This window comes from Siphateles boraxobius, unplaced genomic scaffold (genome assembly GCF_051911475.1).
Source record: "Siphateles boraxobius isolate OS27281-9 unplaced genomic scaffold, OSU_SipBor_1 46, whole genome shotgun sequence".
Lineage (NCBI taxonomy): Eukaryota > Metazoa > Chordata > Actinopteri > Cypriniformes > Leuciscidae > Siphateles > Siphateles boraxobius.
In genome coordinates this window covers 17418923-17446650 of record NW_027509097.1, presented here as the reverse complement: position 1 = coordinate 17446650, position 27728 = coordinate 17418923, and the positions used below count along the sequence as shown (strand labels likewise).

Genomic DNA, 27728 nt, shown 5'->3' with positions numbered 1-27728 from the left:
GATTTATTTTTCCATATAAATGCTGTTCTTTTGAATATTGAAAGAGTGTATCTTGATTTCCACAAAATTATTAAGCAGGACAACTGTTTTCAATATTGCTACCAATAAAAAATGCTTCTTGAGCAGCTAATCGGCATATTAGAATGATTTCTGAAGCATCATGGGACACTGAAGACTGGAGTAATGATGCTGAACATTCAGCTTTGCCATCACAGGAATAAATTACGTTTTGAAATGCATGAAAATAGAATATAGTTCTTTAAAATGTAATGATATTTTACAATATTCATGTTTTACTGTATAGTTGATTAAATAAATGGTGAGCCTAAGGGACTCTTTTCAAAAACATAAAAAATTACTGACCCAAACTTTTGAACGGTATTTTAGATGGTATCAAAGCTTTTATACATGCACTAAAAGCCACAGAACTCTATATTTGATTTTATTAAGTCATTAAGTCAAGGGTAATAACTTTTTTCTAGAGAATTCAAAGAGTGGATTATTTCACTAAATTCATTTAGCAGGCACTTTTTTATAAAGTTACTTAGAAATGAATCAGTGGTTGTAGAAAACAATTTATTTTACATTTGTTAACAATGAATCATCTTGTGTGTTTTTTTAAAATATATTATTTTTATATATATATATATATATATATATATATATATATATATATATATATATTGCCTCTGACTGGTTCTTGCCTCTGTGTTTCATCATTTAGATTGAAAGTGAAGAGAATGTGCTCATTTGTTTACGCATCATCATTGAACTGCATAAACAGTTTCGCCCGCCGATCTCTCAAGAGGTGAGATGCAGCCTTCTGGCACTCTGTAATGATGACTAGCATTTGCATTTCCTGTGTTTTAATAAATGTTATTACATAAACATCTCTCTGCCCACTCTTACAGATTCATCATTTTTTGGACTTTGTGAAGCAAATTTACAAAGAACTGCCAAAAGTTGTGGTAAGCTATAACAAGAATTGGATTTATAGTATTTGTTTGTCTGTGAATATCTGTTTTCTAAACCTGTGTCTCTGTCTGGCAGACAAGGTATTTTGAGAATCCTCAGGTTATAGCAGAAAACACTGTGCCTTCTCCAGAAATGGTGGGCATGATTACCTCAGTATTGGTGAAGACCGCACCGGAGCGTGAGGACAGCGAGACCCGGACGGTCAGTACACATACTCTCTAACTGCAGAACACCTGTACACAATCCTCATTATCTCAATAGTTTTGACAAATGTGATCAGCAGAGACACAATGATGTGAGCGATATGCTTTAGTCCAGAGAATGGTACTGTGTGTGTGTGTGTGTGTGTGTGTGTGTGTGTGTGAAATGTAAAGTACCAATAAGCCTGGGCGCTGAAAGTAAAACTGATAAGATCTGAATGTCCAAATGCTGATCTGTGTGGATTTTGACTTGATCAGAAATGCTGTGTTAAATGTTTCAAGTTAAATGTTTCTGAAATAATTCTCACACCGATCTGATTGAAATACATTTGAATACATCACATCTGGTCAGCGTGCCGCATTTGTTGTAGCTCAAGTTTTTTAATGCATCCAAAGCTCAAATCGGATCCGAAAATTCAGCATCTGCAGCTGGTCGGCACCCCACATAGTCCCTGTGTGACTCTCCATAGCAAATGAATGACTTCTGGTTAGGGATGCACAATATATCGGTATCGGACGATATATGTTCGTTTAATGTTAGCGTTATCGGCCCAATAAGAAAAATTGGCCAATATATTTAAGCCAATAAATAATTGATTATTTCCTTCAGATGTGCACTGTTCGCCATGATGGTTTTGAATTGCTTGAAATATGATTTGAATCACTTTAAAAAAGGAAAATACAGTTAAGTGCAACATGTTCTGTCATATAGGCTGCCATATAGGCTACATAAAATCATGAGAACATTATAATTGTGTGCTCGTGACATGGCATTTAATGGTGAGACTTTTGTTGTAATCATGCTCTCAAAAATTAGATACAATTTTGGATTTAGATTTATCGGCCAATATATTGGTTATCGGCTTTCAAATATATAGAATTATAGGTTATCGGTACCGGCCAAAAATTTAATATCGGTGGATCCCTACTTCCGGTCCATTGGCTGTCGTTTGTGGTGTGCAGTGGAAAGGTGACTTTAGAGTTAGATACTACAAATACAATGTTGTCACATGCGTTTGTGACCACCACAATATGTGCATTCAGTCACAAAATGTTTTGAACCATTGCACATGTATTTTTAGCCAAGTCCGCCAACATTTGTGAAGTGTTTACATTTCTGGAGTATTCTAATCGTAGACTGATTCTAATGCGAATGACAGTTTCTTTATGTAGACACTAGAGGGCACCAAATTTCTGCTTATGACCTTTGTGCAAAGAGGTGCTAAAATGCAGTTGCAGTTCAGCCCTTCTGAAAAACATTTTCTGCAAAGCCGCTTAGAAACAATATGTATTGTGAAAAGTGCTATAGAAATAAGATTGATTTGAATTGACTTTTACTATCAACAAAGACTACTCCATATAGATGTTAAAAAGTTTTATCGTAACACCTCGTGTATCTCTCACTGGCCCCATCTGTCTTCTCTGTGTCCTCCAGCATACCATAATCCCCCGGGGATCGCTGTCACTCAAAGTGTTGGCAGAGCTTCCCATCATCGTAGTCCTCATGTATCAGGTGAGAGCCCATAAAAACACTCATTCAATATTGACTTTATGCCAGCCCTCCTCAATTAGATATTTGACTCATTTATAAAAGGTGTTGTCAATCATCTGAAACACTAGCTAAATCCATTGTTTACTCAAACCTGGCACGCTTATCAAAAGGGTGCTTGTGATTATTTTTTTTGTGTGTGCTTTTTTGTCTTGGTCAATATGAGCTTTAATTGCAAAGAAAATAAATTGATATTTTGAGTCATAGCAGTCTGTAGCTGTCAGGAAGCTACAATCAATCAAAACACGATTTTGGGTTACCTTCTCTGCATGTTATCATTTTACATTTGACCAGCAGGTGTATTCCTATTTTCTGCCTAAATACTAGAACCCACAAATATTCTGGTTCAGAACTTATTAGTTGTCGTTGTGTCATAAAATTCTCAGGCAGCTCTAAATCAAGTTTTGCATAAAAAGTTCACAATATGATATGTTTTTAAAATGCTTAGATGTATTGGTAGATCTATGGTGTAATTTGTACTGCAACAGTGTGTACGTTTCAAGCAGAGGTCTGTTTTCTGTCTGTGTCCCACTGTACTTTGATACATTAATTGCTTTTCTGTATGATGTTTTTCCTAGCTGTACAAACTGAACATTCACAACGTGGTGTCAGAGTTCGTGCCTCTTATCATGAACACCATCATGCTGCAGGTGTCTCCGCAGGCTCGGTCAGTAACCTCTCTCGTTTCGTTGAGTGTGTGGCGTTACATCACCACTAATGCACTGAAATGGATGCAATTTAACACATAGTGACATTTAAAGCATTTTCTGGTTTCTCTCCGTGACAGGCAACACAAGCTGTTCAACAAGGAGCTTTATGCAGATTTTATCGCCGCTCAGATCAAGACCTTGTCGTTCCTTGCTTATATCATCCGGATCTACCAGGTAGCGTGGCTCAGGAAAACATAGCTTGACCACCTGTTAATTAAACTTTTCTAAACTTCTTGTAATACTCAAACGGTGACTAATGTGGAAATATGTGTGTATCAGGACTTGGTTGGGAAGTATTCCCAGCAGATGGTGAAGGGGATGTTGCAGCTGCTGACTAACTGCCCCCCCGAGACGGCTCACCTGCGGAAAGAGCTGCTGATCGCTGCCAAGCACATCCTCACCACAGATCTACGCAGCCGTGAGTCATCCACCGCTAAACACTTTGCAGGTTGTTTGGAGATTTCCCAAATAAGATATGCAAAGCGTTCGCTATTGTAGGAGAGCTCGCATCTGGTGTTAATTACGCCACTGAGCTTCATGGGGTACCGCTTTGATATGTAACGGCTGCTTTCTTTTTGAGCTTCACCCCTCAATCAATAGCGTTTGAGAGAGGAATCTGATACACTCTTCTAAATCATTAATCCTGTAGAGAAGGTTAAATGAATCGATAAGAAACTCTCCCTGTTGAGACCCGACATTGATGTATCTCAGAGTTCATGGGCCCTTGAGCCGTTTTGGTTTAGCTTTAGAGCCTGCAATGGCATCTGATAAAAGCTGTTTGTGTTGCAGAATTCATTCCATGCATGGACAAGCTTTTCGATGAGTCAATACTCATTGGCTCAGGATACACTGCGAGAGAGACGCTAAGGTAAGAACGCAGATTAACCACCTCCAAATTTATATGGTATTGTCCAATATAAGCAATCTGTGCAATATACAGGGCACACATTTAACTTCTAAAGCATAGTTAGGTGCCTGCGTAGGCAGTTTCAAGGAATTGTAGATGCCTTCATGATGCAAAAGCTCTTTTCTAAAGCCAAATGCTGTGCTCTGCAGAGAAGACAATCTCAGAATGCATTGCGACAAGCAAGATGAAAAAGTTTTGGCAAAGGAATATTGGTAACAGTTTACAATGAGGTCTCATTTGTTAACATTGGTTAATGTATTAACTAATATAAAATAACTATAAGCAATACATTTGTTTCAGGATTTATTCATTGTTAATGTTAGTTAATAAATATACAGTCGTTCATTGTTTGTTCATGTTAGTTCACAGTGCATTAATGTTAAATACAACTTTTGATCTGGCTATTTGTGTTGTAAATGTTGAAATAATCATTAACTAAATCATTAATTAATACATTCTGTAGAAGTATTGTTCATTCTTAGTTCATGTTAACTACTTTAGTTAATAAACCCTTATTGTAAAGTGTTATAAAAGTGAAAGTGTAAAGTGAAATATATATTTCTAATTTATTAACATTTTTACCACTTACAAACAGCCTGGCACTTACAAGAATAGGAGAACAAATACATGAAGGAATATGTATATATGTTCATCTATGTATATGTGTATGTACACACCATACCTCAAAATATTATAATCATATTATGGGGTCCATACATTTTGAAAATTTTATTTATGAATTAACATATCGCTTTGCCATATATTTGTCAACAGAAGCATTCAATTCATTTATTACTGAAACTATTAATGAAAAATTTGAGAAAATTATTGGCTGATACAGATAAGCTGATCATTTTTTAATGTGATGGATTATAACTGATAAATGGATGATATTAAAATCTTTAATGAATAAATAAAAAAATGAAACATTGAAAACTTAAATTTTAAAGTGATTTTAGGCATCACAACATTATAATGTACAGTGTGAAAAGTGAAATAATTAACTATTATTCAATTATTTGTGTTTTTAAAGATTAACTTTAAGATTTAGAGGATGGCAAAGATATCTCAACAAAAAACATTTAAATTGGAAAAATGGCCAATATTTGTAAATGCTATGCATTTTACTTACTAGAGTATCACATTGCTAGCTTAAAAACATGCTGACACAACTAATTTTACTGGAGTTTGAAGTTCTGAAACACACTATTTAGATGACAGATGTTCATACTTTATGATTGCCTGCTTAGAGATTTGCATTACTTATGAGGTTTTATTTCGGTTATGTTGCTCTCTTAGAAGGTGGCCGCAAGGTAGCTGATTTTGGAACATTTTGGAATGAGCTGTAAGGGTTCTTTTTATTGTAATTTCTTCAGTATGGCTTGAGGCCACAATCCCTTTCCTCACAAGTTTCTTGGGGGAAAATTTTAGATTTCATCAAGTGCAACACATCAGAATTGATATTTAATGGTGCTTGACTGAGCTGAGATGCCCCACTGGCAGAGGAGATACAGGTGCCTATCTTCATGTGCCAGGCTGTCCTGGCATTGGCCACTCTCTGTCTCTCTGCCCCAGATGTCATATGCATGCCAACACCACCTCTCTCTCATCCACGGCTTCCATCAGCCTTCAGCAGGCAAATTTGGCTGGACTCACAATCTGTCAAAGCCATTAGTGACGTTTATTCTAAACTTTGCCTGAAATCTCCCAAGTATCGACCAAAGATATTATTATCAGCCAGGGTCGAGAGCTATTTGCTCTTTGAGGGTTGGTTTTGATCAATTTTAGGCTGGAGGTTCTACACCACAAGAGTAGGGATGTCTGTAAGGAGTCAGTAGTACTATAAAATTACGCTACTCTTCAAAGGTTTGGGATTAGTATGATTTTTTTTAAGAACTAATACTTTTATTCAAGTAAAAATGAGCAAGGGTTCATTAAATTGATCAAAACTGACAGTAAAGACTTTTATAATGTTACAAAATATTCATATTTCAAATAAATGGTGTTCTTTTGACCTTTCTTTTCATCAAAAGAAAACAAATATTATGGTTTCCACAAAAATTTTAAGCAGCTTAATATTAAACTGTTTTAACTATGATGATAATGCGAAATGTTTCTCGAGCCAAATCAGCAAATTGGAATGATTTGTGAAGGTGACACTGAAAACTGGAGTAATGGCTTCAGCTTTGCCATCACAAGAATAAATTACATTTGAATATATACTAAAATAGAAAACCGATCTTTTGAATTGTAATAATATTTCAAAATATAATTGTATTTTTGATCAAAGAAATACAGCTTTGAGCTTTTGAATGGTAGTGTATGTTTTTGAATAATCAAAAGCAGTTAACATGGCTCTTTTAGCAAGGTATTCTGTAAATACTGTCATGTCTTTTGCAAACAGCAATTTCAATGGCCTCAACATTGTCTATCAAAATTGAGAATCGTGAAATTGGTATAAACGGAACAGAAATCCTCTAGAAAGCATGAATGCTGTTGTCTAACTGCGAGTCTGTTGATGTTTCAGGCCCTTGGCATACAGCACACTAGCAGACCTAGTACACCATGTAAGACAGAACCTCCCGTTGACTGACCTCTCCCTGGCGGTGCAACTGTTTGCTAAGAACATTGATGACGAGTCCCTTCCCAGCAGTATCCAGACCATGTCCTGTAAGCTGTTGCTAAACCTCGTAGACTGCATCCGATCCAAGAGCGAACAGGAGAATGGCAATGGCAGAGACATTCTCATGAGAATGCTGGAGGTGAGAGAGACCACATTAGCCCATGTAAACCATGTTGTGATCGTGATTACAATGGGCTACAAAATGCCACTGTCTGGCCATATGCAAATTGATTTGTAAAGCACAAAATCACTGATCTGACATTGCACAATTTCTATATCCTCAGGTTTTTGTGTTGAAGTTCCACACCATTGCACGGTACCAACTGGTATCCATCTTTAAGAAGTGTAAGCCCCAATCAGAGATGGGTGTGGTAGAATCTGCCGCATTACAAGGAGTCCCAGCAACTCCTACTGTAGCTACGCCCGCCTTACCTCCATCTGCGCCCCCAACACCCGTTACCCCTGCACCACCTCCGTCCACGTCTTTTGATAGACCTGGCGAGAAGGAGGACAAACAGACCTTCCAGGTGTCCGACTGTCGCAGTCTGGTGAAGACCCTTGTATGTGGAGTGAAAACAATTACATGGGGCATCACTTCTTGTAAAGCTCCTGGAGGTGAGATGGACATTCTTGGCTTTAGATTGTCCCAAGTCATTAGATATTAGCTCTGTTGAACATTTTGGTATTTTAATGTTGGAATTGTTGTATTTCAGAGGCCCAGTTCATTCCTAATAAGCAACTCCAGCCCAAAGAGACACAGATTTACATCAAGCTGGTCAAATATGCCATGCAGGCCTTGGACATCTACCAGGTACGACCGTCCACTGATTAGTGCAGATTACCACAGCAAAACCTTCAAACAGTCTCCTAAACTTTCTGATAGAACAGTAGAGGTGTGTCCAGTTATGTTGACGCATCTCATAGCATGATACAGTCGGTTTACTCAAATTCACATGATCCTGAGAGCTGAAGTTTACAGCTTATCACAGAGCCAACCCCCTTTTGGCTAGGTACAGATTGCTGGCAATGGACAGACGTACATCCGCGTGGCTAACTGTCAGACGGTGCGGATGAAGGAAGAGAAGGAGGTTTTGGAGCACTTTGCCGGAGTTTTCACCATGATGAATCCTCTCACTTTCAAAGAGATCTTCCAGACCACCGTTCCATACATGGTGGAACGCATTTCCAAGAACTATGCCCTACAGGTACTGGTGCTGCTATTTTCGTTCACTGCAGAATTGAATTGGCTTTTTCTTTCTGCAAAATGCATTGACCATTGATATGACATGGCTGTCCAATCCTTCAACAGATTGTGGCAAATTCCTTCCTGGCCAACCTAACCACCTCTGCACTGTTTGCCACCATCCTCGTGGAGTATCTGTTGGAGCGTCTTCCTGAGATGGGCTCTAACGTGGAGTTATCAAACCTCTATCTTAAACTCTTCAAACTGGTCTTCGGCTCAGTGTCTCTCTTTGCTGCTGAAAATGAGCAAATGCTCAAGGTGAGGTCTTATGCACATGAAGGTTTTTAAAGTAAATTGTATCCTCTTTTGTCTTTTAGTTGCCTAGCGTGCTTATTTAGATTATAGAGTAGGTAATTCACAATTTAATTTTTTCAGAGCGATTGGATAAGGGATCGCTCGCACCCTCAAAGCTGTCTAACGCCTCAGCGCCAGTAACCGCGCTGCATTAATTTTAATGCGTTCTGTCAGCTCCTCTGATGAGAAATGACACTTGTGCCTCAGATTGACAGGAAAGACCAAAGTGAAGGTCACTGTGAAATAGTGGAAAGGAAGAAGCTTCTTTATCTCACTTCCCATCAATCCTGTTGTCCGCTGAAATTATCATCTTATTTTCAGTGTCACTGTTTTGAAATGGTCTATTTTTTAAGCTGGTTAGAGTTTACTTTTCACTATTCTTTCACACACACTTTGTTTTACTGTATCTGGACATTTGGCCCTTACCTGTATAGCTGTTCAAAAGTTTGGGGTTAGTATGAATTAAAAAAATATATATAATACTTTAATGCAAGGATGCATTCAATTGATCAAAAATCACATTTAAGATATTTATGATGTTACAAAATACTTTCATTTAAATTCAGTGCTATGATAAGAAATGTTTTTGAGAACTAAATGAGAATAATGACATGATTTCTGAAGGATCATATAACACTGAAGAATGGAGTAATGGCTGCTAAAATTATAGCTTTGCCATCACAGGAATAAATAAAAAATTGAAATGTGAAAAAAGATTTACTTAAAATGATATTGTGAATTATCAATAGAACTTAATTATATTTTTGATCAAATCAATGAAGCCTTATGAGCATGAGAATTTAAAAAACATTTAAATGTTTTACCAACAATAAACTTTTGAATGGTAATGTAAGTGGGTGTCAAATGCATGTATAGATTTAATTATCACCAAATCATCAAATATATGCCAATTAATTAGCCTGAAAAATTTATCAGAAAAGCATATTTGTTCACTCTTACATACAATGACGATGACATATAGAAGTTTTGTAAACTTACTAAAGGATGTACTGAATTTTTCTTTCACAGCCTCACCTTCATAAAATAGTGAACAGCTCCATGGAGTTGGCTCAATCTGCCAAGGAGCCCTATAACTACTTCCTGTTGCTGAGAGCCCTTTTCCGCTCAATAGGAGGGGGCAGCCATGACCTCTTGTACCAGGAGTTTCTGCCTTTGCTGCCTAATTTGCTGCAAGGTGAGTGAGATCCCTAACTGTAGGGTTTTTCAGAGCAATAGTCTTCAACTGTTGGTTTACAACCTTTCTGAAAAGGTCACAGACAGTAGGTAAAGAAAAACTGCTAAATGCAAAAACAAAATACAGCTAACCTTACAACTAAATATGAGTATCATCTCTTCACATATCTTCTGTTGTTGATGACAAACCAAAACCAGTTTAGAACCACTGAGATGTGTGTTTTTTACCATTACAAAACACTAAATAAAACACTAAAAATAACTATGTATCTGCCTTGTGTATTGATTCTTTGTGGCTTCTCTTTAGGTTTGAACATGTTGCAGAGTGGCCTCCATAAGCAGCACATGAAGGATCTGTTTGTTGAACTGTGCCTCACTGTCCCAGTGCGGCTGAGCTCTCTTCTACCCTACCTGCCCATGCTCATGGACCCACTGGTGTCTGCCCTCAACGGTTCCCAGACTCTGGTCAGCCAGGGCCTGCGCACACTGGAGCTCTGCGTGGACAACCTGCAGCCTGACTTCCTCTATGACCACATCCAGCCAGTCCGAGCCGAACTTATGCAGGTAAAGTTGTTGAGCTGTCACCTTTGACCTGACAGAGATCTGAGAGATGATTCAAATGTTTTCTTAATGCCTTTATGAACAGGCATTGTGGCGAACGCTCCGTAACCCTGCAGAGACCATCTCCCATGTTGCTTACCGGGTACTGGGAAAGTTTGGAGGAAGTAACCGGAAAATGCTGAAGGAGTCACAGAAGCTGCAGTATGTGGTGACTGAGGTTCAAGGCCCCAGCATCAAGGCAGAGTTCACCGACTGCAAAGCCTCCATTCAACTGCCTATGGAGAAGGTGATGCTTTTATCATTTTCATACAGGCATCTCATTGCAATGTCATTGCGTCATATATGTAGTACCTTGTAGGGACTGCACAATACATAAAAATCAAATGTATTTTTATGATATTCTACTTAAATTTTTTTTTAGTTTTTAATAACTATCACATTATTTTAGCATTTCTTTAACTTTTATTTATTAATAATCACAAAAAATATTATTTCTCTCTCTTACATATACATTATATAAGAGAGAGAGAGAGAAATAATAGTTTTTGTGATTATTAATAAATAAAAGTCAAATATAATGCTAAAATAATGTTGTATATCATTTTTCTGCTCAAATGTTATCATGTCAGTTTTCCCCCAGTACCTTGTCATATACTCATCTTTTCACATACTATTTTAGTTTTATTTTAGAGCTTGTCAGCAGGGGATCCAAATTGGTTTCATTTTAATAGAAAAGAATGGCCAGCACATTATGTCCTTTGGCCTCGAAGTGATATTTTCATTTAAGGTTTAATTATTTCTCTAATAGGAAATTGATAAATATATTCATATTAAATAGCCTTTTCAATGCTGAAGAGGTTTGAATTTGAGGTTGATTTGAGATTAATCCACTTGTGTTGGTTGTTGATAAGAACTCTCACAGAACCATAAGAGGCTATGTCATGTTTTTGAAAACAACGAACCACCATACCTAAACACCAATTTTGGTTTCTGGCTTGGTTCTCTATGAACCGTAACAAATTCACTTCCTTTTATGTGTCAGTTTGCCCTCAATATGTGTGTGAGAGGGATGGGGGTGGTTCAGGGGTTGGAAGAGGGATTCTCGTCATGTAATGAATCCTTGTCAAAGTGTAGTGTGTGCAGAAAGACATCGTCTTCCCCAGGTAATTAAATAGATCATCAGGCTGTAAGCTGTGCTCATCTTTTCCCTTCTGCCCACCCCCCTCTAATCAATCTCTCCCTGCTGTGCAGACGGGATTATTTACTCCAGCTAAATGGCCTTTCCTGCTGCTCGTCGCTGCTTGGGCAAACGCAAACTGTCATTTCTGTAATTGTGTTCACTCCACAAAGATGAATGCTACCGGTGTTGTGCCGTTGCTGATAATTTCATTTGCATGCGTCCTGTGGTTGCCGCAGGCGGCAGCTGCTGTTTGCAGCCGCCTTCAAGCCCAGCGACGTGTTTGGATCGAGACAGACAACAACTCATTCTGTCCCCCATAGGACCGGCCTTCACTCTCGAAGCATCCTCGCTCGTTTCAATATGTGTGGGAATCAGTTCACAAGCGCAGTTTGATTTGGACACCAGCCAAACTGAGCCATCTTCCCATTTAATATGAAGCCGTACTTCTTTCCTCCTATCCAGGAAGCCAGACGTTTGTAAATGAGAGCTAATGCTGCGTAGTTCAAGGAAGTTCTCTGTTTCTTTTCTGGTCAGAGACAGATTGTCTTCCCTCAGTGCTGATGGTCTCTCTGCATGATTGCTTGAGTAATCCTACCCATATTTATCTGGTTTCCAAGCATCATGGTATTAAGCTAAATTTAAACATTTGACATGGTGTCAGAGTTCATTACAAGGGGTTCCTAGGCTCATTTTCTTGATGCCACTGAAGAGGAGCAATGATTTTATGTGGGGGGAGGGGTAAACTCCTAGAGTTTTAAAGAAACTAATGCTTTTATATATAACACATACACATTTTTAGGGGCCAGGCCTCCACTGTAGAGGCCTTGAGCTTTTGAAAAATGACATGGTTTGTGTAGAGGTACCTTCTGGGAATAGAACATGTGTACAAGGTTATGTGACATTTATAATAATGTCTCAACAAGGCAGAACAGCTCAGGACCCACAGGAATTGTAAAACAGTGCTATACTGAAAGTGTGGCCCTCTTTTTTCCTCAACTCTTGTGCCATTTATTTTACCTTTTCCCAGAGCACATCAGTATTAAGAGCTGGTTTTGGAGATTCTGTCTTGAAATGACTTGCATGGCTGTCAGTGGTCACACTGTCTTCAACGATAATTTATTCAGACAACCCTTTCTGTGGCAAGCTGCCTTTTTTGAATCTTATTAATTAGCTCATCTTCTCCCTTGGCATGTCTTAGCACTTTAGCTTGTCTCTTTATAATTTAAGGGTTTAAGAAGCATCTAATCACTGCAGAATGTTTTAATGTTTGATGGGTCTTTAAGTGTCATCATAGAAAATTTCACTCAAGCGAGGAAGATTAGTGTCGTATATGTGCAATGAAACTTGAATAAAAATGTCAAGAGCGCAATCATGTGTCATTTTGTGATGAGATTTTTATCACTTTAACTAGATTTTTGTGTTTATAATGGGATGTATTAAGCTGTTTAATGCAATTTTTTGATGAGTACGTTTGGTCCACTAAGGCTTAATGCTGTTCTCCTGATGTATTTAGGCTATAGAGACTGCACTGGATTGCCTAAAGAGTGCCAATACTGAGCCGTATTACAGACGACAGGCCTGGGAGGTGATCAAATGCTTCCTGGTGGCCATGACCAGCCTGGAGGACAACAAACATGCCCTTTACCAGCTCCTTGCTCATCCCAAGTAAGACAACCACTCAATGTATCATGCACTGGCACCCTTGTGAATAGCTCACAATGAAACAATTTTTTTCTCTATTAAAAATCTTGGATTAGTTACTGTTATATGTTCATCTGTAAATGTTAGAACGGCTTGTTTATTACTTTTTTGCATAATGGCTCGTTCTAAGAGCAAGAGGGTCTCCGTTAAACTTAAAAAAAAAAAAAAAAACCTGACTAAATGGTATAATGTTAATGTAGTGACTTTTTTTTGGCAAATATATCACAGCCTAAATAGTTACTGTATTTACAATAGCCTTAAAGTAAATGTATTATATATATATATATATATATATATATATATATATATATATATATATAATATAAATATTATTAGGTCCCCCTTAAAATAGCTTGAATGTAACTACACCCTTGCCTCATTTAGTGTACACAGTTCTATGAATATGTAAATTAGCCCCGCCGCCACTCACTCGCACCAGCACAGAGATCCACTCATTGAGTTTGTGACGTCAGAAACACCAGTGATTTTAAACTGCGTCTTTGGTTCACTGCAGTTTTAAGGAAAATACAAATACTCAGCAATTGTATTGACTTATGCAAAACACCACAGCCTTATAAACAACATTAAAAGCTTGATTTTCACCACAGGGGGACTTACATTTTATTTTAATGAAATTAGAAAAAAAATTAGGCTTTTTAAAAAAACGAATTAATCAGAAAATCATTATCAAAATAACTATTAATTGCAGCCATATTCTTGTGCACTTTGAGACTGAAATGTCCCTTTGCATTTTTCGCTGTTTTTGCTATGTGTGCAGCTCCTCTGGGCCTCATCCAGCCTGGCCGCCACTGTCTACAGTGTTCAAAGGGCTAATTACTCAGAGCCGTTTCTACTGGCTGGGCAAGAGGGTCACATAACATTGTCATTGATCTCCACGCTGATGCTAATTGACTGTACTTTATCTGTTTACCCCAAAAGCCAGTCATACGGGCCCCTTTCTGAAATAACCGAGTGTCAGTTAAATGGGAAGAGAGCTGCTGTCAGATGTCTTGATTCATGACATCTTCTCTCCCTCTTTCAGTGTGGTACACTGTGCTGGTCATCATGAAAAGGGCCTTTTTCAGAAGGCGGACTGCCCTCTTAATATCTCAAATGCCAGGCCGGATAATTGAGTCCCATTCAAGTGGCAGCGTTATGAATTTGAATTGATCTGACCGCTCTCTTCGGCTCAGTCCTTTCCCTAAGCCAAGCCTTTTAAATAGCGATAATGAAATGGAGCGATCCATCACCACTGCTACCGGCTTTGGCATTATAGAATGCAAGCTTGAGGAAGGATAAAACACTCACTCCATCACTGTGCTGCTATCAGCTGGGGTAAATAACCAAACATGAGACAAAATGTCAGCCAGACACAAAGCCATACTCCCATGGGGCTCAGCTGTCTAAACACAAAAAGCCTTTTATACTCTGTAATCAAATCAAATTGCCTGATTGGGTTATTCAACTTCAGGCTCTTGTAATGGAGCGAGTTCATGGATGCAATGCAAATTATGAGCTAAATCCCTTTGCTGGTTTTCAACAGCTTCACAGAGAAGTGGATCCCTAACGTGATCATCTCCCACCGGTACAAAGCTCAGGACACCCCAGCGCGCAGGACGTTCGAGCAGGCCCTAACGGGGGCGTTCATGTCTGCGGTCATCAAGGATCTCAGGCCCAGCGCTCTGCCTTTCGTTGCCAGCTTGATCCGCCATTACACCATGGTGGCAGTGGCTCAGCAGTGTGGTGAGGAATCGTTTTGCCTGTGTGCTAATTTCATCCTTATTGAAATTCAATCTTGAGATGGAAATACATGGACTCTTGGGCATCTGGATTATTTAAAACTGTAATTAGTATTCCTTTTAGACCTCAAACTTGTCTTAAATATCTACCTGTTACAGTATGTGGTCCTTATCCCACAAAATTTAATCAGGACTGTAAGGCTGGATGCTTACGCTGCTATTTTGAACCAATAACCGGAACAAAAGGCAGTTGAAGGATGACGTGCATAATTTAGTTATTTATCTGACTCCAATATAAATAATCTGTCTCGATTAAAGTTGTTTTTATTCTTTAACCTCTTATTATTTAAAGGTAAAAGTCTTTCTTAGAACTGATAGGAAAATGGGATTTAACCTGAACGTTTAGATAACGAAAGTTATAATCACTTTAGCTTTCAACATCAGTGATAAAAGGAAAGATTCTCAAAGCCTTTAGAGAAGGCAAATGTATTTATTAGGTTACATGTTTAAATATACAGACAGTTGAATGGAACGACATACTGTATAGAAAACTTAGTTGTAACAAATAATGCACTGCTGTGCAGAAGAGTCTGTAAAAGCCTTTCTCATAGTATGAGGTTATGCACTGGTGTGCGGGAGTGGCAGGGTTAAAGCCTTTCTCCAAGATCAACAGTTACCTTTCCTTCTTATACCCCGAGCAAAGCATTGTTAAACATGAGTGGAATACCAACAACGAAACCAAAAGATGAGGCAAATGGATTGTGATCAAGAGGGGGAAAAGAGCATTAACATTCTCTTCAATGGATGTTTAAAGGGACAATGTGTAGTTTTTTAGGTATTTTATTATCTAAAATCAATATTTTTATTCATAAATATGTCCTCAAAGGTGTACAAATACCTCTGCCAATTATCGGACTTATCCTCGTGAACGAAGAATTTATTATCTTTACATACATGTGACGGGTAAGGTCCACGGAGGTTTCCATGTAGTTCCGCCATCTTGAAAAACTATAATAGCAGAGCAGGTCAAAAAGTACTAGGCCAACGCGTTTCCACAGCGCGTTTTCGTTCAAAGCCAGCGTCACGTAACTGAAAGCAGCAGAAACGGAGGAGCAGAGCAGTGAGAGGCGCTGTGTCACTGCCCCGGCACGTTTAAAAGGCTGCATTGCACTGTTATTATTCATACTGTAACATTCGTTTGTTTGTTGTGTCAAGTTGCAGTTTGTTTGAAATAACAAACCTGTTCACCTAAAGGAAAACTCGACGAAGTGCTATTAGAAGACATCCTGTCATAGCTTTTTGGTACATAACAGTTACCTTAGATGCAACACGCATTTGAAAAAGTGAGGCGCTGAAGAGCACAATTCGTTTGAATTACAATTTCACCGGTAGATGGGAGAAATTTCACTGGTAGATGGGAGAAATTCCTACACAATGTCCCTTTAAGCAATAGTACTTAGATTGTACATTAGGATACTTTAATATCTCTATTAAGTTCACCACCATTCAGTTCAGTTTATAAGCTGTCAGATAAGACCAAACATGACATAGTTACATGTTACAACACACTAGTAAATAAACTGTATGAAGTTGAAAGCTTATGTCCTGTGAAGCAAATGGTACAGATGTGTCATTGAGGTGCAAACGACTCTGTCTCTCCAGACAGAACTATCCTGTGTCTAGAGTGTCCCAACAGTGCTCAATCAGCCTATTTATGAAATCCCCTTGCAATAGATAGGCATTAGCATACCGTGATGATGAAGGCCATTGTGCCACATTTAATTCACATGTATACCTTTAAAAGGATTTCTGAAATACTAGGGCAGTGAAGAGTTCTACCCAATTCGCTCAGCCCTACAGGACTATCGTACTGAACATAGTGGACATGAAGATTCATCATAGTTTTCTATTCGTTGACCTATGTTATAGATTTGAATTTGAATACCGTTGCACAGTTAAAGTAGTGATTATGGCTTAGATTTATTAAATTTTATAAATGTTAAAATGGGGATTTTTTTTAACTTTAGTAATATTAGTTTTGTACTATAAAATAAATCTAATTTATTATTATTATCTTGGCCACTGAAGTGTATCAGAATACACCCAAGTGTCCTAACACCCTTAAACAGTAACTGTTTCTATTGGCTGCAGAGACATTGGAGAAAATTTCTTGGCTTTTATTAAGTCCTATTTTAATACAGTGTAACAATGTTTATGTTCAGGGTAGGAGGGGGCAGGAACCGGTGAGCGTTCAATGTAACTTTAATAACAAAATGAACATGAACAACAAAACGAAAGTAAGAAGCAGCCCCTCACATATGACTGCCGCATATAAACATAATAAATAAAGCACCATTAAGTCCCAGGCCTTTTTCTCTTTTGTCTTCCACTGTCATCACTCCTCCTTTTATCCTTCCCGAGCTCCTCCATGGGATTTGACACCAGTGTGTGGCACAGGTGGCGCTCATTAACATTCACTCCACCGGCCTCGCTCCGCTCTCACGGCTTTTAGCCCCCGCTTTGCTTCATGCCGCATATAGTTTTATGACTTTTTGCTAAGCAGCAAAAATATAAGATTTAATTTTCTGTCTGTGTGGGCGAAACATCAGAAGTGCACGCAGGTCATAGCATAACATTAAATTTTCTGCCCTAGGCCCTTTCTTGCTACCATGCTACCAGTCAGGAAGCCAGCCCAGCACAGCCATGTTCCATAGTGAAGAGAACGGCTCCAAAGGCATGGACCCTCTCGTGCTGATCGACGCCATCGCCATCTGCATGGCCTATGAGGAGAAAGAGTTGTGCAAGATTGGGGAAGTGGCACTTGCTGTCATCTTTGATGTTGCCAGCATTATTCTGGGCTCCAAAGAAAGGGTGAGTTTTTTTTCCCCCTAGATACTCATTTTCCCACAAGCCCTTTAAAGGAGATATTTTACAATTGAAGGATTTTCTGTTGAAACTCGATCTGGTTCTTTTTTCAGGCGTGCCAGCTTCCATTGTTCTCCTACATAGTGGAGCGACTGTGCGCATGCTGCTATGAGCAGGCCTGGTATGCTAAGCTAGGTGGAGTGGTGTCCATTAAGTTCCTGATGGAGAGGCTTCCTCTGATCTGGGTGTTGCAGAACCAGCTCACTTTCCTCAAAGCTCTGCTTTTTGTCATGATGGACCTCACAGGAGAGGTACAAACACTTTCTAATGTCATTGGAAATCATTTATCTTTGGGTTACCTGCATGAACTTCTGTATCCCATAATGTCTCTCTCAGGTGTCTAATGGTGCAGTTGCCATGGCAAAGACCACGCTGGAGCAGCTGTTGATACGCTGTGCCACTCCTCTAAAGGATGAGGAGAAGACTGAGGAGCTTCTGTCTGCCCAGGACAAATCCTTCCACCTGGTGACCCATGACCTGGTACGAGAAGTGACCTCCCCTAATTCCACTGTCCGCAAGCAGGCCATGCACTCCCTGCAGGTGCTGGCTCAAGTCACAGGAAAGAGCGTCACCATCATAATGGAGCCTCATAAAGAAGTTAGTATGACACACTCAATACGATTATAACAGAAATTGCTTTGCCTGCTCCGTCATATTTTTACTTGCCTTTCCAACATTAAAAAGAGTACATTATATTATTAAAAACATTTTTATGTGTTAGAAAAAAATAATTCATTCATGAAGTTTTCTCTAAAAAATAAATTATTTGCAAATAAAATTAAAATTAAGACAACACATGTTTATTCTATAAGTTTAGATAACTGTAGACTGTCCGAGTGACCATTCCATCAACTCTTTTAACACAGGCCCAGGGCTATCACACAATTCTTATAGTTAACTCCAGCAAGGAAGGAACATTAGGTCAACTTCCTTCCTCTATTTAGGGAAAGTTTAAAACTCTCCTTATTTCCTCCAGGTGCTGCAGGATATGGTTCCTCCAAAGAAACACCTGCTGCGGCATCAGCCCGCTAACGCTCAGATCGGCCTGATGGAGGGCAACACCTTCTGCACCACCCTACAGCCCCGCCTCTTCACCATGGACCTCAATGTGGTGGAGCACAAAGTCTTCTACACAGAGGTCGGTCTGACACACTCTGCACTAAAGTGGGAAATATGAATACATCAATGTGTTTATGCTCTGTGAACTGCCTTTCTGATTTGACACAGTTGCTGAACCTGTGTGAAGCTGAAGATGCTGCCCTGATGAAGCTGCCCTGTTATAAAAGCCTTCCTTCACTGGTACCGCTACGCATTGCCGCTCTTAGTACGTGCTACTTTTTCATTCATATATACAAGGAACTTTATAAGCTCTGTTCTAAAACATGGTAGGCTGTCTTGCTGTTTTATGCCTACACAGACTGCTGCCTTTATGACAGAATCGTAACTGAAGTGGAACCTTAAAACCTGGTACCTTAAATTGATTTGCACAATTTACAGAGGCGGCAACTCTGTATGTCATACAAATAAAACTCCTCGCACAGAGCGGCATAGGAGGCTTGGCTCTCAGCTGATTGGAAAAGTGTATTGTTAGCATGTTGCTAAAGTCCATGTTTAATTAGATTTAACTTGTTTTATTGATACTTTGTGTACTTGCAGTACCATTCAAAGTTTGGGGACAGTAAGATATTTTTTAATGTTTTTCAAAGAAGTCTCTTATACCCAGCAAAGCTGCATTTTTATTTGATCAAATATACAGTAAAAACAGAAATATTAAAATTTTAAAATAAATATTTTAAGATATTTTTAAATGTAATTTATTTTGCCTGGCAAAACTGAATTTTCAGCAACCGTTACTCCAGTCTTCAGTGCCACATGTTCCTTCAGAAATCATTCTAAAATGCCAAATTGATGCTCAAGAAAGAAACATTTCTTATTTTTAATGATTAAAACAGTTGTGCTGCGTAACTTTTTTTGTAGAAACTGTGGTACGTTTTGTTTAGGATTCTTTGATTAATAGAAAGATCAATAGAACAGCATTTATTTGAAATATATTTTTGTTGTAACATTATAAATGTCTTTACTGTAACTTTTGATGAATTTAATGCATCCTTGTTGAATAATAGTATTCATTTGTTTAATTTGTAGTACCTGTGTTCAAATGTTTGGTGTGTGGCACGTAAATGAAAGAAAATAATAAATGGGTGGTGTGGCGCAGTGGATAAGACACATGCCTTTGGTGTGAGAGACCCGGGTTCGAATCCACTGTGAGACACCAATGTGTCCCTGAGCAAGACACTTAACCCCTAGTTGCTCCAGAGGCGTGCGACCTCTGAAATATAGCAATTGTAAGTAGCTTTGGATAAAAGCGTCAGCTAAATGAATAAATGTAAATGTAAATGTGTACTGGATTTTAGGGCCTGTAATCTTGTCAGTCTTTAGGATTTTGCTGTTTAACCCTTCCTTGTGTGTTTGTCCAGACGCTCTGGCGGCCTGTAACTACCTTCCCCAGTCCCGAGAGAAGATCATAGCTGCACTCTTCAAGGCCCTCAACTCCACTAACAGTGAGCTCCAGGAGGCCGGAGAGGCCTGCATGAGAAAGGTCAGTCCTCTACCCTCCACCAGCCTCATTTCCTTTCTCCAATCCCTCTGTCTCTTCCGCACTCTCTTCCTCTGCCCTGCTGCCTCTAATGAGTCCTGCCTGAAAAGATCAATACAGGATGGAGTGAAACAGGCTAACAGGAAAATGAATTTGGCCATGATGCATCGTCTCATTGCGAAAGGCTGGCGTGGCCTTTCTTTTGCGCTGGTCTAGAGTTTTTCTGCTTCTGTGAGTTGATAGGACAGTAGTGAAAAACAGGGTTTTAAGATGCTATTATCATGTAGTCTCCCTTGTAGGGCATTTAAAAGCAGCTGTCTCTATTAAGCACCCAATGGCTGTTTAATGGCCATATGTATTTGTTGAAGTCTGAGTGTATATTCATGTTCCTATGCATTTCTCAGTTCTTGGAGGGAGCTACCATCGAGGTGGATCAGATCCATACACATATGCGTCCCCTGCTGATGATGCTCGGAGACTATCGCAGTCTGACGCTCAATGTGGTCAACAGACTGACGTCTGTCACACGACTCTTCCCCAACTCCTTCAATGACAAATTCTGTGACCAGATGATGGTAAGTCAATACTGTAAATTTACCAGTTTGGGTTAAATACATTTTAATAAATGTATTTTAACCAGAATGTTCCCTTAATAAAGGTATTGATGACTAGTGGTTAGAGCTGGGTAAAAAAAATATTGATTTCTTGATTTTAATTGATTATAATTTTTAAGAACCGATATCAATTTATAAATCCCAAGAATCAATCTTTCAGTCTATGCTGTTTTCAGTTGATGAATGTAAAAACTTTGCAGCGCGCCTCCCATCCAATAAATTGCAATAAGCTTTGATCTTTGTTACTTCTGATATGAAACAAAGTAGCAGCTTTCAAATTCTGTAAATTTTATAACAAAATTAAAACAATAAATACCGTTTTGTCACTCTTCAATGTGGCATGTTGAGCAAATGTGATTGGATCATTCAATTCCGCTTTACTAGTTGTTACAGCACGGAATAAACTTGAATGAACATCGGAAGGTTGAAAGAAACAGTTCAACTTATCCAAATCTGTATCATGTCTCATGTAATCAATCAGTGTTTCAACTGTGGAAAGACGTCAATAAAACAGCTAGTAAACAATGTCACGTAATGTTACATTTATCCCAGAAAAGGCATTCAGTGTCAAAACACTTGTTTGTCAGCTGGACAGACCCTAAAGCCATTTGAACCATTATGGGTATGATTATATATATATAAATAATCATATATGTATATATATATATATATATATTCAGATAGATTTTTCATATATATTTTTGTAGATATTTTTAAACTCAAAGGGATCAAGAGTGCAGTAGATAATGGTAGAATACACTACATTATTCAAAGAATTTAAACAGTCAAGAGAACAGACTCAATGTTTTTCCTGCTCTTGCAGCAACATCTGCGTAAATGGATGGAGGTGGTGGTGATCACGCATAAAGGAGGCCAGCGTAGTGACGGCAGTGTGAGTATAAGCTTGTTTTGATACCTCTGTTGCATATGCGGGGCTCTGTTGGTCTTTGCTGCCAACAAAGGCCAGTATTTTGCTTTTACTTGAATTATTTGTCAAATTTCACAAAGGTGGTAGCCTCGTAATGTATCTGTTAGAGGAAGGGATCTGTGGATATGGAGAGCTGAGATGAGCGCTCTGGACTGGACTCCCCCCTCCAGCCCAGATCCCCCCTCTCAGACTCTGTGAGTGGCCATATTACAATCAATGATTAATTAGGCGCCATCCACCCCCAGGCCGCCTAAGTAACGAGCCTCAGAGTTCTGGATCCTCGTTATCTTGTTGGACAGATAACCTTGTAGAGTAAGAAAAGGTGAGGGGGAAAAAGCCTAGCTGTTTCAAAACGAGCTGCCATTCTTTCGGTCTCGCTCACGCCCTGCCTTTCTCTAAAATGTATTATAATTACATGCAAATTGGCCCTCTGTTCCTGCAGTTCTTAATATTCTTACAACAATGACAGAATGACCAGCCATACATGACAATGAGGTGGGGTCAGCCAGGTTCGGGGTTGGAGGGGTGGGGGGGCATTCAGAAACTAGTTCCAGAAGATTAGTTTAGTCATACAGAGAAAAAGAAGGTCGATTCAGGGAGACCGTACAGATTTAGGCTGCATAAGAGCGCATGCTCAGATTAGCCCATGCCGGGGTGCTAGTTCTGTAAAGGGATTGTTCCTCATTGCTTGTTTTTCAATGTTTCCTCTGTGTAAAAATATCTTGACAGTGTCCCAAAAATAACGAGAAGATGCACTCAGGGACTTATGAAGACTGTGCATTGTTTTTCTGCTCCGTTCTTTACGAAAGGAAATTTTTATTCATATTTATCTAAAAAAAATGTGTGAAGTTCATATTTTACCCTTACGAAAAAAATTACGATTTTGGCATTATTACATAATTATTATTTTATATGCATTTATACATCATTGCAGCATTTGTTGTAATGTCTATAAAAGTTGTAGTTTTTTTTTAAGACATTACAACTCGGCTTGCTGCGATAGGCGATGTTATCGGTGTTACATCTCCATACCGGCGTGATGACTCCGACCCCTAACCAGATGAACTGGATAAATATTGTGAAAGTTCTGATCCAATCTGATTTCTGACCTATTATGCCGCCTAAATCATAATCATACACTGTTCGTTTGTTGGCCAGGAGGACTGGCCCCCTGACTGAGCCTGGGTTCTCCCAAGGTGTTTTTTCTCCATTCTGTCACCTGATGGAGTTTTGTCGTTTTTATTTTTTTAAAGTAATACCATTTTTATTTCTTTTAACAGCATAGTTTATGCCGTGCTTATTCGTTTTGTTAATAAAAGTTCTGTTTATTATAAGCGAGATTGTAATTGTACTGTTTTGTTTTTTTCATTAAGAATAATAATAAAGCCATCATTCAAGCAAATGCGCCCCTGAAAGTAGCGAAAGTAAAATGCGCACGGCCATTCATTAGCGATGTAAAAGCGAGGTGGAAAAGAGGGAAAAACTCCAACCCATCCGCATATATTTGTTCTCATTAAAATACACTAATACCAAAAAACAATAACGCAGTGTGAGTGCAGTGTTTGTTCCCACACAAAGTAAAACCAGAACATATAACAGAATGGAGATATCCAAGATTAAGGATGTCTTTTGTAAATGTATCTAATTTAGGGGTGGGCGATATGATGAGGGTCATATGTAATTTTATTTCATGATAACGATATATTTCACAATATAGTTATTTTTGCTTTAAAGTTTTTGTTATATACATTTTTGATACCATTGGTATTTCATAAAACTCAGTGATAAAATAGGATCAAACTAATTTAATTACAAGCAATAGGACAAAAATTACAATAGAACAAAGACGCATATGAAATGGACCTAACTGAAAAACATCAAGCACTATATAGGCCTATAAATAGGCTACTACAGATATTGTAAATAATAATAATAAAATATACTAAAAACTCTACTGCCTTCACTGAGTGAATTAAATATACATTTAGTCTTTTTAAAGTTATGAAAGCGATTTAGTCAGGAGCAATGAGATTGCTTGATTAACATTAATGGCACATACAGCAGCAGAGATATTAGGCTGCTGTCACTTTAAGACCGAATACACTGATCTAATATACTGATACACATGCACTTTCTTTCTCAACTTTTTATGTTCACTTAGACATAAACAACTGTGTTTACGAGGATACTCGCAAAGACGGGCTTGATCATTTTAAAATCACTTGTTTTTAAACAGCGAGGCTTCGAAACACATTCAAATGATACGTTTTCGGCACATGACGGCACAGCACAGCAACGTCACGTGAGCGTAACCATGATAGAGACGATATTCCAAAATCTCTACCGGTTGTTCTCGTCTATCGGTGTATCGCCCACTCTTATTATCTAATTAATTGAATATTAAACATTAATTCAATAGTCATATCTGTATAACCCCTGTTCATGAGCTGTTTTTGAGCTGTCTTTATGAACCCCTGTTCATAAAGTGAAGAACATTTAGTGTATTGAGTGCACAGTGGAATAGATGCATTTAAATGTTTAGAAAAGATCGCTGGTTTTCCGGTTATGCGTTATTTAGCACTATGATCTTAATCCCTATACCTTTGTAGGATGCCCTATTACGGCACAAGATTTCTCCCACTGTCAGTTTTTACACTGAAAATCAATAGACCTGTGGATTGAGTCCAGCTGAAATGCTGCCTGTTCCAATAATAATAAAAATACTGTAGCTTTTTTACCTCCAGTTTTTTGAGTTTGCCTTTTGCAACATGAGTTGGCAACAAGTCTGCAGCTCATAAGGAGGATTCCTCTGCACAGAAATACACACACACACACCCCACCATTCACCTGAACCCATCCCTTCAATCCATACAGTGCTCATTACCCACACTGCTTTGCTGATTGTTTGTTGTCTCCTGTTCTGGCGCAGCCTGCCATGGAGGGTGTAGAGGTGAGATGGCGACCTGCTGTGGGGTCTTCACTGGCTCCCCTCTCATTGTGCTTGTGATTTCTCTGTGCTAGTGGAGTCTTTGTAACTGTATCTCTGTGTCTGGTGTTGTGTTTGATCCTTACGTTTTACATTTCTGAGTTGGTCCCTCTCAAACCGGCTATCTTATGATGCCCCAATGGTTCTGTGATGTTTTTTCAGGAACTAACCTGCCACTCTGACTTTCCTGCAAATGTTCCCCAACTTGTCACTATTGATTATATATTACAGGAGGTAGGCTTGGTTTTCCACTGCTGGTTATCACTAACAATCATTGTGATGCATTCCTCTGTTCACCTCTGCAGGAAATGAGGATCTGTTCAGCCATTATAAACCTCTTCCATCTGATACCAGCTGCTCCACAGACCCTGGTCAAACCTTTGCTGGAAGTGGTCATGAAGACGGAGAGGGCAATGCTCATAGAGGTACAAGATTTTTGCTCTAATCTGCAGCTCAAGGGAATGCTGGTTGAGTTTGTTTGAACTGGGCCTGTTAATTGATTAACTTTCAAGTGACTTGCATAATCCTCTCACCAAATAATCAAATGTCAAAGATAATAAGAATCAATAATAATCAAGGATAATCACACATCAATATTTATATCAGCCCACGAATGAAGATTGTTCAAACACTTATATGGCATATTTGTAAATAATTGAATGGACTTCATTCAAACACACTACTGTTCAAAAGTTTTTTTTGTTTTGTTTTTAATTTATACTTTTATTCACCAAGGATGCATTAAATTGATCTAAAATGACAGTAAAGAAATTTACAATGTGACAAAGGATTTCATTTCATATCAATTATTTTCTTTTGAATTTCCTATTCTTTAAAGAATCCTGAAAAAAAGTATCAGTTTCTATAAAAATATTTAAGCAGCAAGTGTTTTTTTTAACAACTGAAGTGAAAGTGACCCATACTCAGAATTTGGCCTCGGCATTCAACCCATCAAAGTTCGTGCACACTCATTAGAAGTAATGAGTAGTGAGCACACACACTGCAAACCATGGACACAAACGCCCGGAGCAGTGGACAGCCATTTTGCTGTGGCGCCCGAGGGTCAATTGGGGGTTAGGAGGCTTGCTCAAGGGAACCTCAGTTGTTTTCTGCCGGTATTGAGAATCGAACGCAACCTTTGGGTTACCAGTCTGACTCTCTAACCATTAGTCCACGACTGCCCTGAAAAAGAAAGAGTTTCTTAAGCACCAGATCAGTGTGTTAGAATGATTTCTAGAGGATTATGTGACAACGAAGACTGGAGTACTGACTTTGCCATAACAGAAATAGCATTTTAAAAAATATATTGAAATAGAAAACTTATCTTTAATTGTAATAATATTTCATAACATTGCTTTTTTGATCAAATTAATGCAGCCTTGGTGAGCTTACGGTACTAACTTGTAGGCTATTTTATGCAATGTGAATATTGTGGTTTTATGCAATTCATTGTTTTCATCTTGTTACTCCACAGGCAGGCAGTCCTTTTAGGGAGCCGCTGATCAAGTTCCTGACGCGTCACCCATCTCAAACAGTGGAGCTGTTCATGATGGAGGCCACTCTCAACGACCCACAGTGGAGCCGTATGTTCATGGTCTGTTTGTTATTGTTGTTCTTCTCTTTACCTCATACTGTATTTTGTGCCTTTGTTAAAAAAAATCTTTCCATTAATGTCTTATGAATATAAATAAAAAATCCTTCATAAATTTCCTTTTTACCATTATTCATTTGCAGAGCTTCTTGAAGCACAAAGATGCCAAGCCACTTCGAGATGTCTTGGCTTCTAACCCAAATCGGTTTGTCCCTCTGCTGGTTCCAGCTGGGCCTGCAGCAACTGTGAGACCTGGGTCTCCCTCCACCAGCACTGCCCGCCTTGATCTGCAGTTCCAGGCCATCAAGGTGGGTCACACTCTCTTAACAGAATCATTGACTGTTAAATTTGATTTAATGTGCTTGTTTGTAGAGCTTGAATATGAATGATCATTCATACACTTCCTCAGATCATAAGCATCATTGTGAAAAATGATGAAGGCTGGTTGGCCGGTCAGCACTCTCTAGTGAGTCAACTCAGACGAGTATGGGTCAGCGAGGCCTTCCAGGAACGCCACCGCAAAGACAACATGGCTGCAACCAACTGGAAAGAGCCCAAACTTCTAGCGTTCTGTCTGCTTAGCTACTGCAAGTAAGTGTTGTTTGTTTAGTGAAGTGTGTCATTTCCGCACCACCAATGTTGTTGCAAATATTTTAAGTGTTATTAGTTTGGAAAATGGATAAACAGCAGGTTTTCGCTTTGATTTTGACACTAAAGTTGTGCATTTTCCTTCAGACGCAACTACTCTGAGATTGAGCTGCTCTTTCAGCTGTTGAGAGCCTTCACTGGCCGCTTCCTGTGCAATATGACCTTCCTGAAGGAGTACATGGAGGAAGAGATCCCCAAGAACTACAGCATCACGCACAAACGAGCACTCTTCTTCCGCTTTGTGGAGTTCAATGATCCACACTTCAATGATGAGCTTAAGGCAAAGGTGAGGTTATACCATTTATACTGCTGTGAGTTTTAAAATGCGAGGAGAAATTGTGAATTTTGCGTTTGTGAAGACCTCTCATTTTGGGCTAGTATGAGTGTGTCTGATGTTATGACATGGACCTCTATGGCCATCGTTATAAATTCCACCTTTTTGTTCAGAGTGGCTCAGCTTCACGCTCTCTTAGCGCTGACCATCTAATGCGGATAACAACCTGCCCCTTCTGAATATGTATGTTTGAAAAGGGGAAGGTGACAGAGACTGGCCGTGCATGACAC

At 38.8% G+C, this 27728-nt stretch overlaps 1 protein-coding gene across 2 annotated transcripts in view; it reads left to right on the top strand.

Annotated features, from left to right (window-relative positions):
• The window catches only part of trrap (transformation/transcription domain-associated protein), a 93425-nt gene that overhangs the window by 3300 nt on the left and 62397 nt on the right, over positions 1 to 27728 (top strand). The window contains exons 6-36 of one of the 2 annotated variants that reach the window (XM_077201122.1): positions 725 to 808; positions 912 to 968; positions 1051 to 1176; positions 2611 to 2688; positions 3303 to 3391; positions 3512 to 3608; positions 3714 to 3852; positions 4224 to 4302; positions 6869 to 7103; positions 7249 to 7579; positions 7678 to 7775; positions 7981 to 8169; positions 8274 to 8465; positions 9531 to 9696; positions 10003 to 10259; positions 10342 to 10542; positions 12950 to 13101; positions 14681 to 14880; positions 17530 to 17747; positions 17855 to 18052; positions 18138 to 18398; positions 18778 to 18939; positions 19029 to 19125; positions 20279 to 20400; positions 20802 to 20972; positions 21835 to 21903; positions 25231 to 25350; positions 26400 to 26519; positions 26660 to 26824; positions 26926 to 27107; positions 27252 to 27450. In XM_077201122.1, the coding sequence (XP_077057237.1) occupies positions 725 to 808; positions 912 to 968; positions 1051 to 1176; positions 2611 to 2688; positions 3303 to 3391; positions 3512 to 3608; positions 3714 to 3852; positions 4224 to 4302; positions 6869 to 7103; positions 7249 to 7579; positions 7678 to 7775; positions 7981 to 8169; positions 8274 to 8465; positions 9531 to 9696; positions 10003 to 10259; positions 10342 to 10542; positions 12950 to 13101; positions 14681 to 14880; positions 17530 to 17747; positions 17855 to 18052; positions 18138 to 18398; positions 18778 to 18939; positions 19029 to 19125; positions 20279 to 20400; positions 20802 to 20972; positions 21835 to 21903; positions 25231 to 25350; positions 26400 to 26519; positions 26660 to 26824; positions 26926 to 27107; positions 27252 to 27450 (4854 nt within the window). Of the gene's footprint in view, positions 1 to 724; positions 809 to 911; positions 969 to 1050; positions 1177 to 2610; positions 2689 to 3302; positions 3392 to 3511; positions 3609 to 3713; positions 3853 to 4223; positions 4303 to 6868; positions 7104 to 7248; positions 7580 to 7677; positions 7776 to 7974; positions 8170 to 8273; positions 8466 to 9530; positions 9697 to 10002; positions 10260 to 10341; positions 10543 to 12949; positions 13102 to 14680; positions 14881 to 17529; positions 17748 to 17854; positions 18053 to 18137; positions 18399 to 18777; positions 18940 to 19028; positions 19126 to 20278; positions 20401 to 20801; positions 20973 to 21834; positions 21904 to 25230; positions 25351 to 26399; positions 26520 to 26659; positions 26825 to 26925; positions 27108 to 27251; positions 27451 to 27728 lie in introns of both variants that reach the window. The other variant, XM_077201121.1, reaches the window with a different exon arrangement.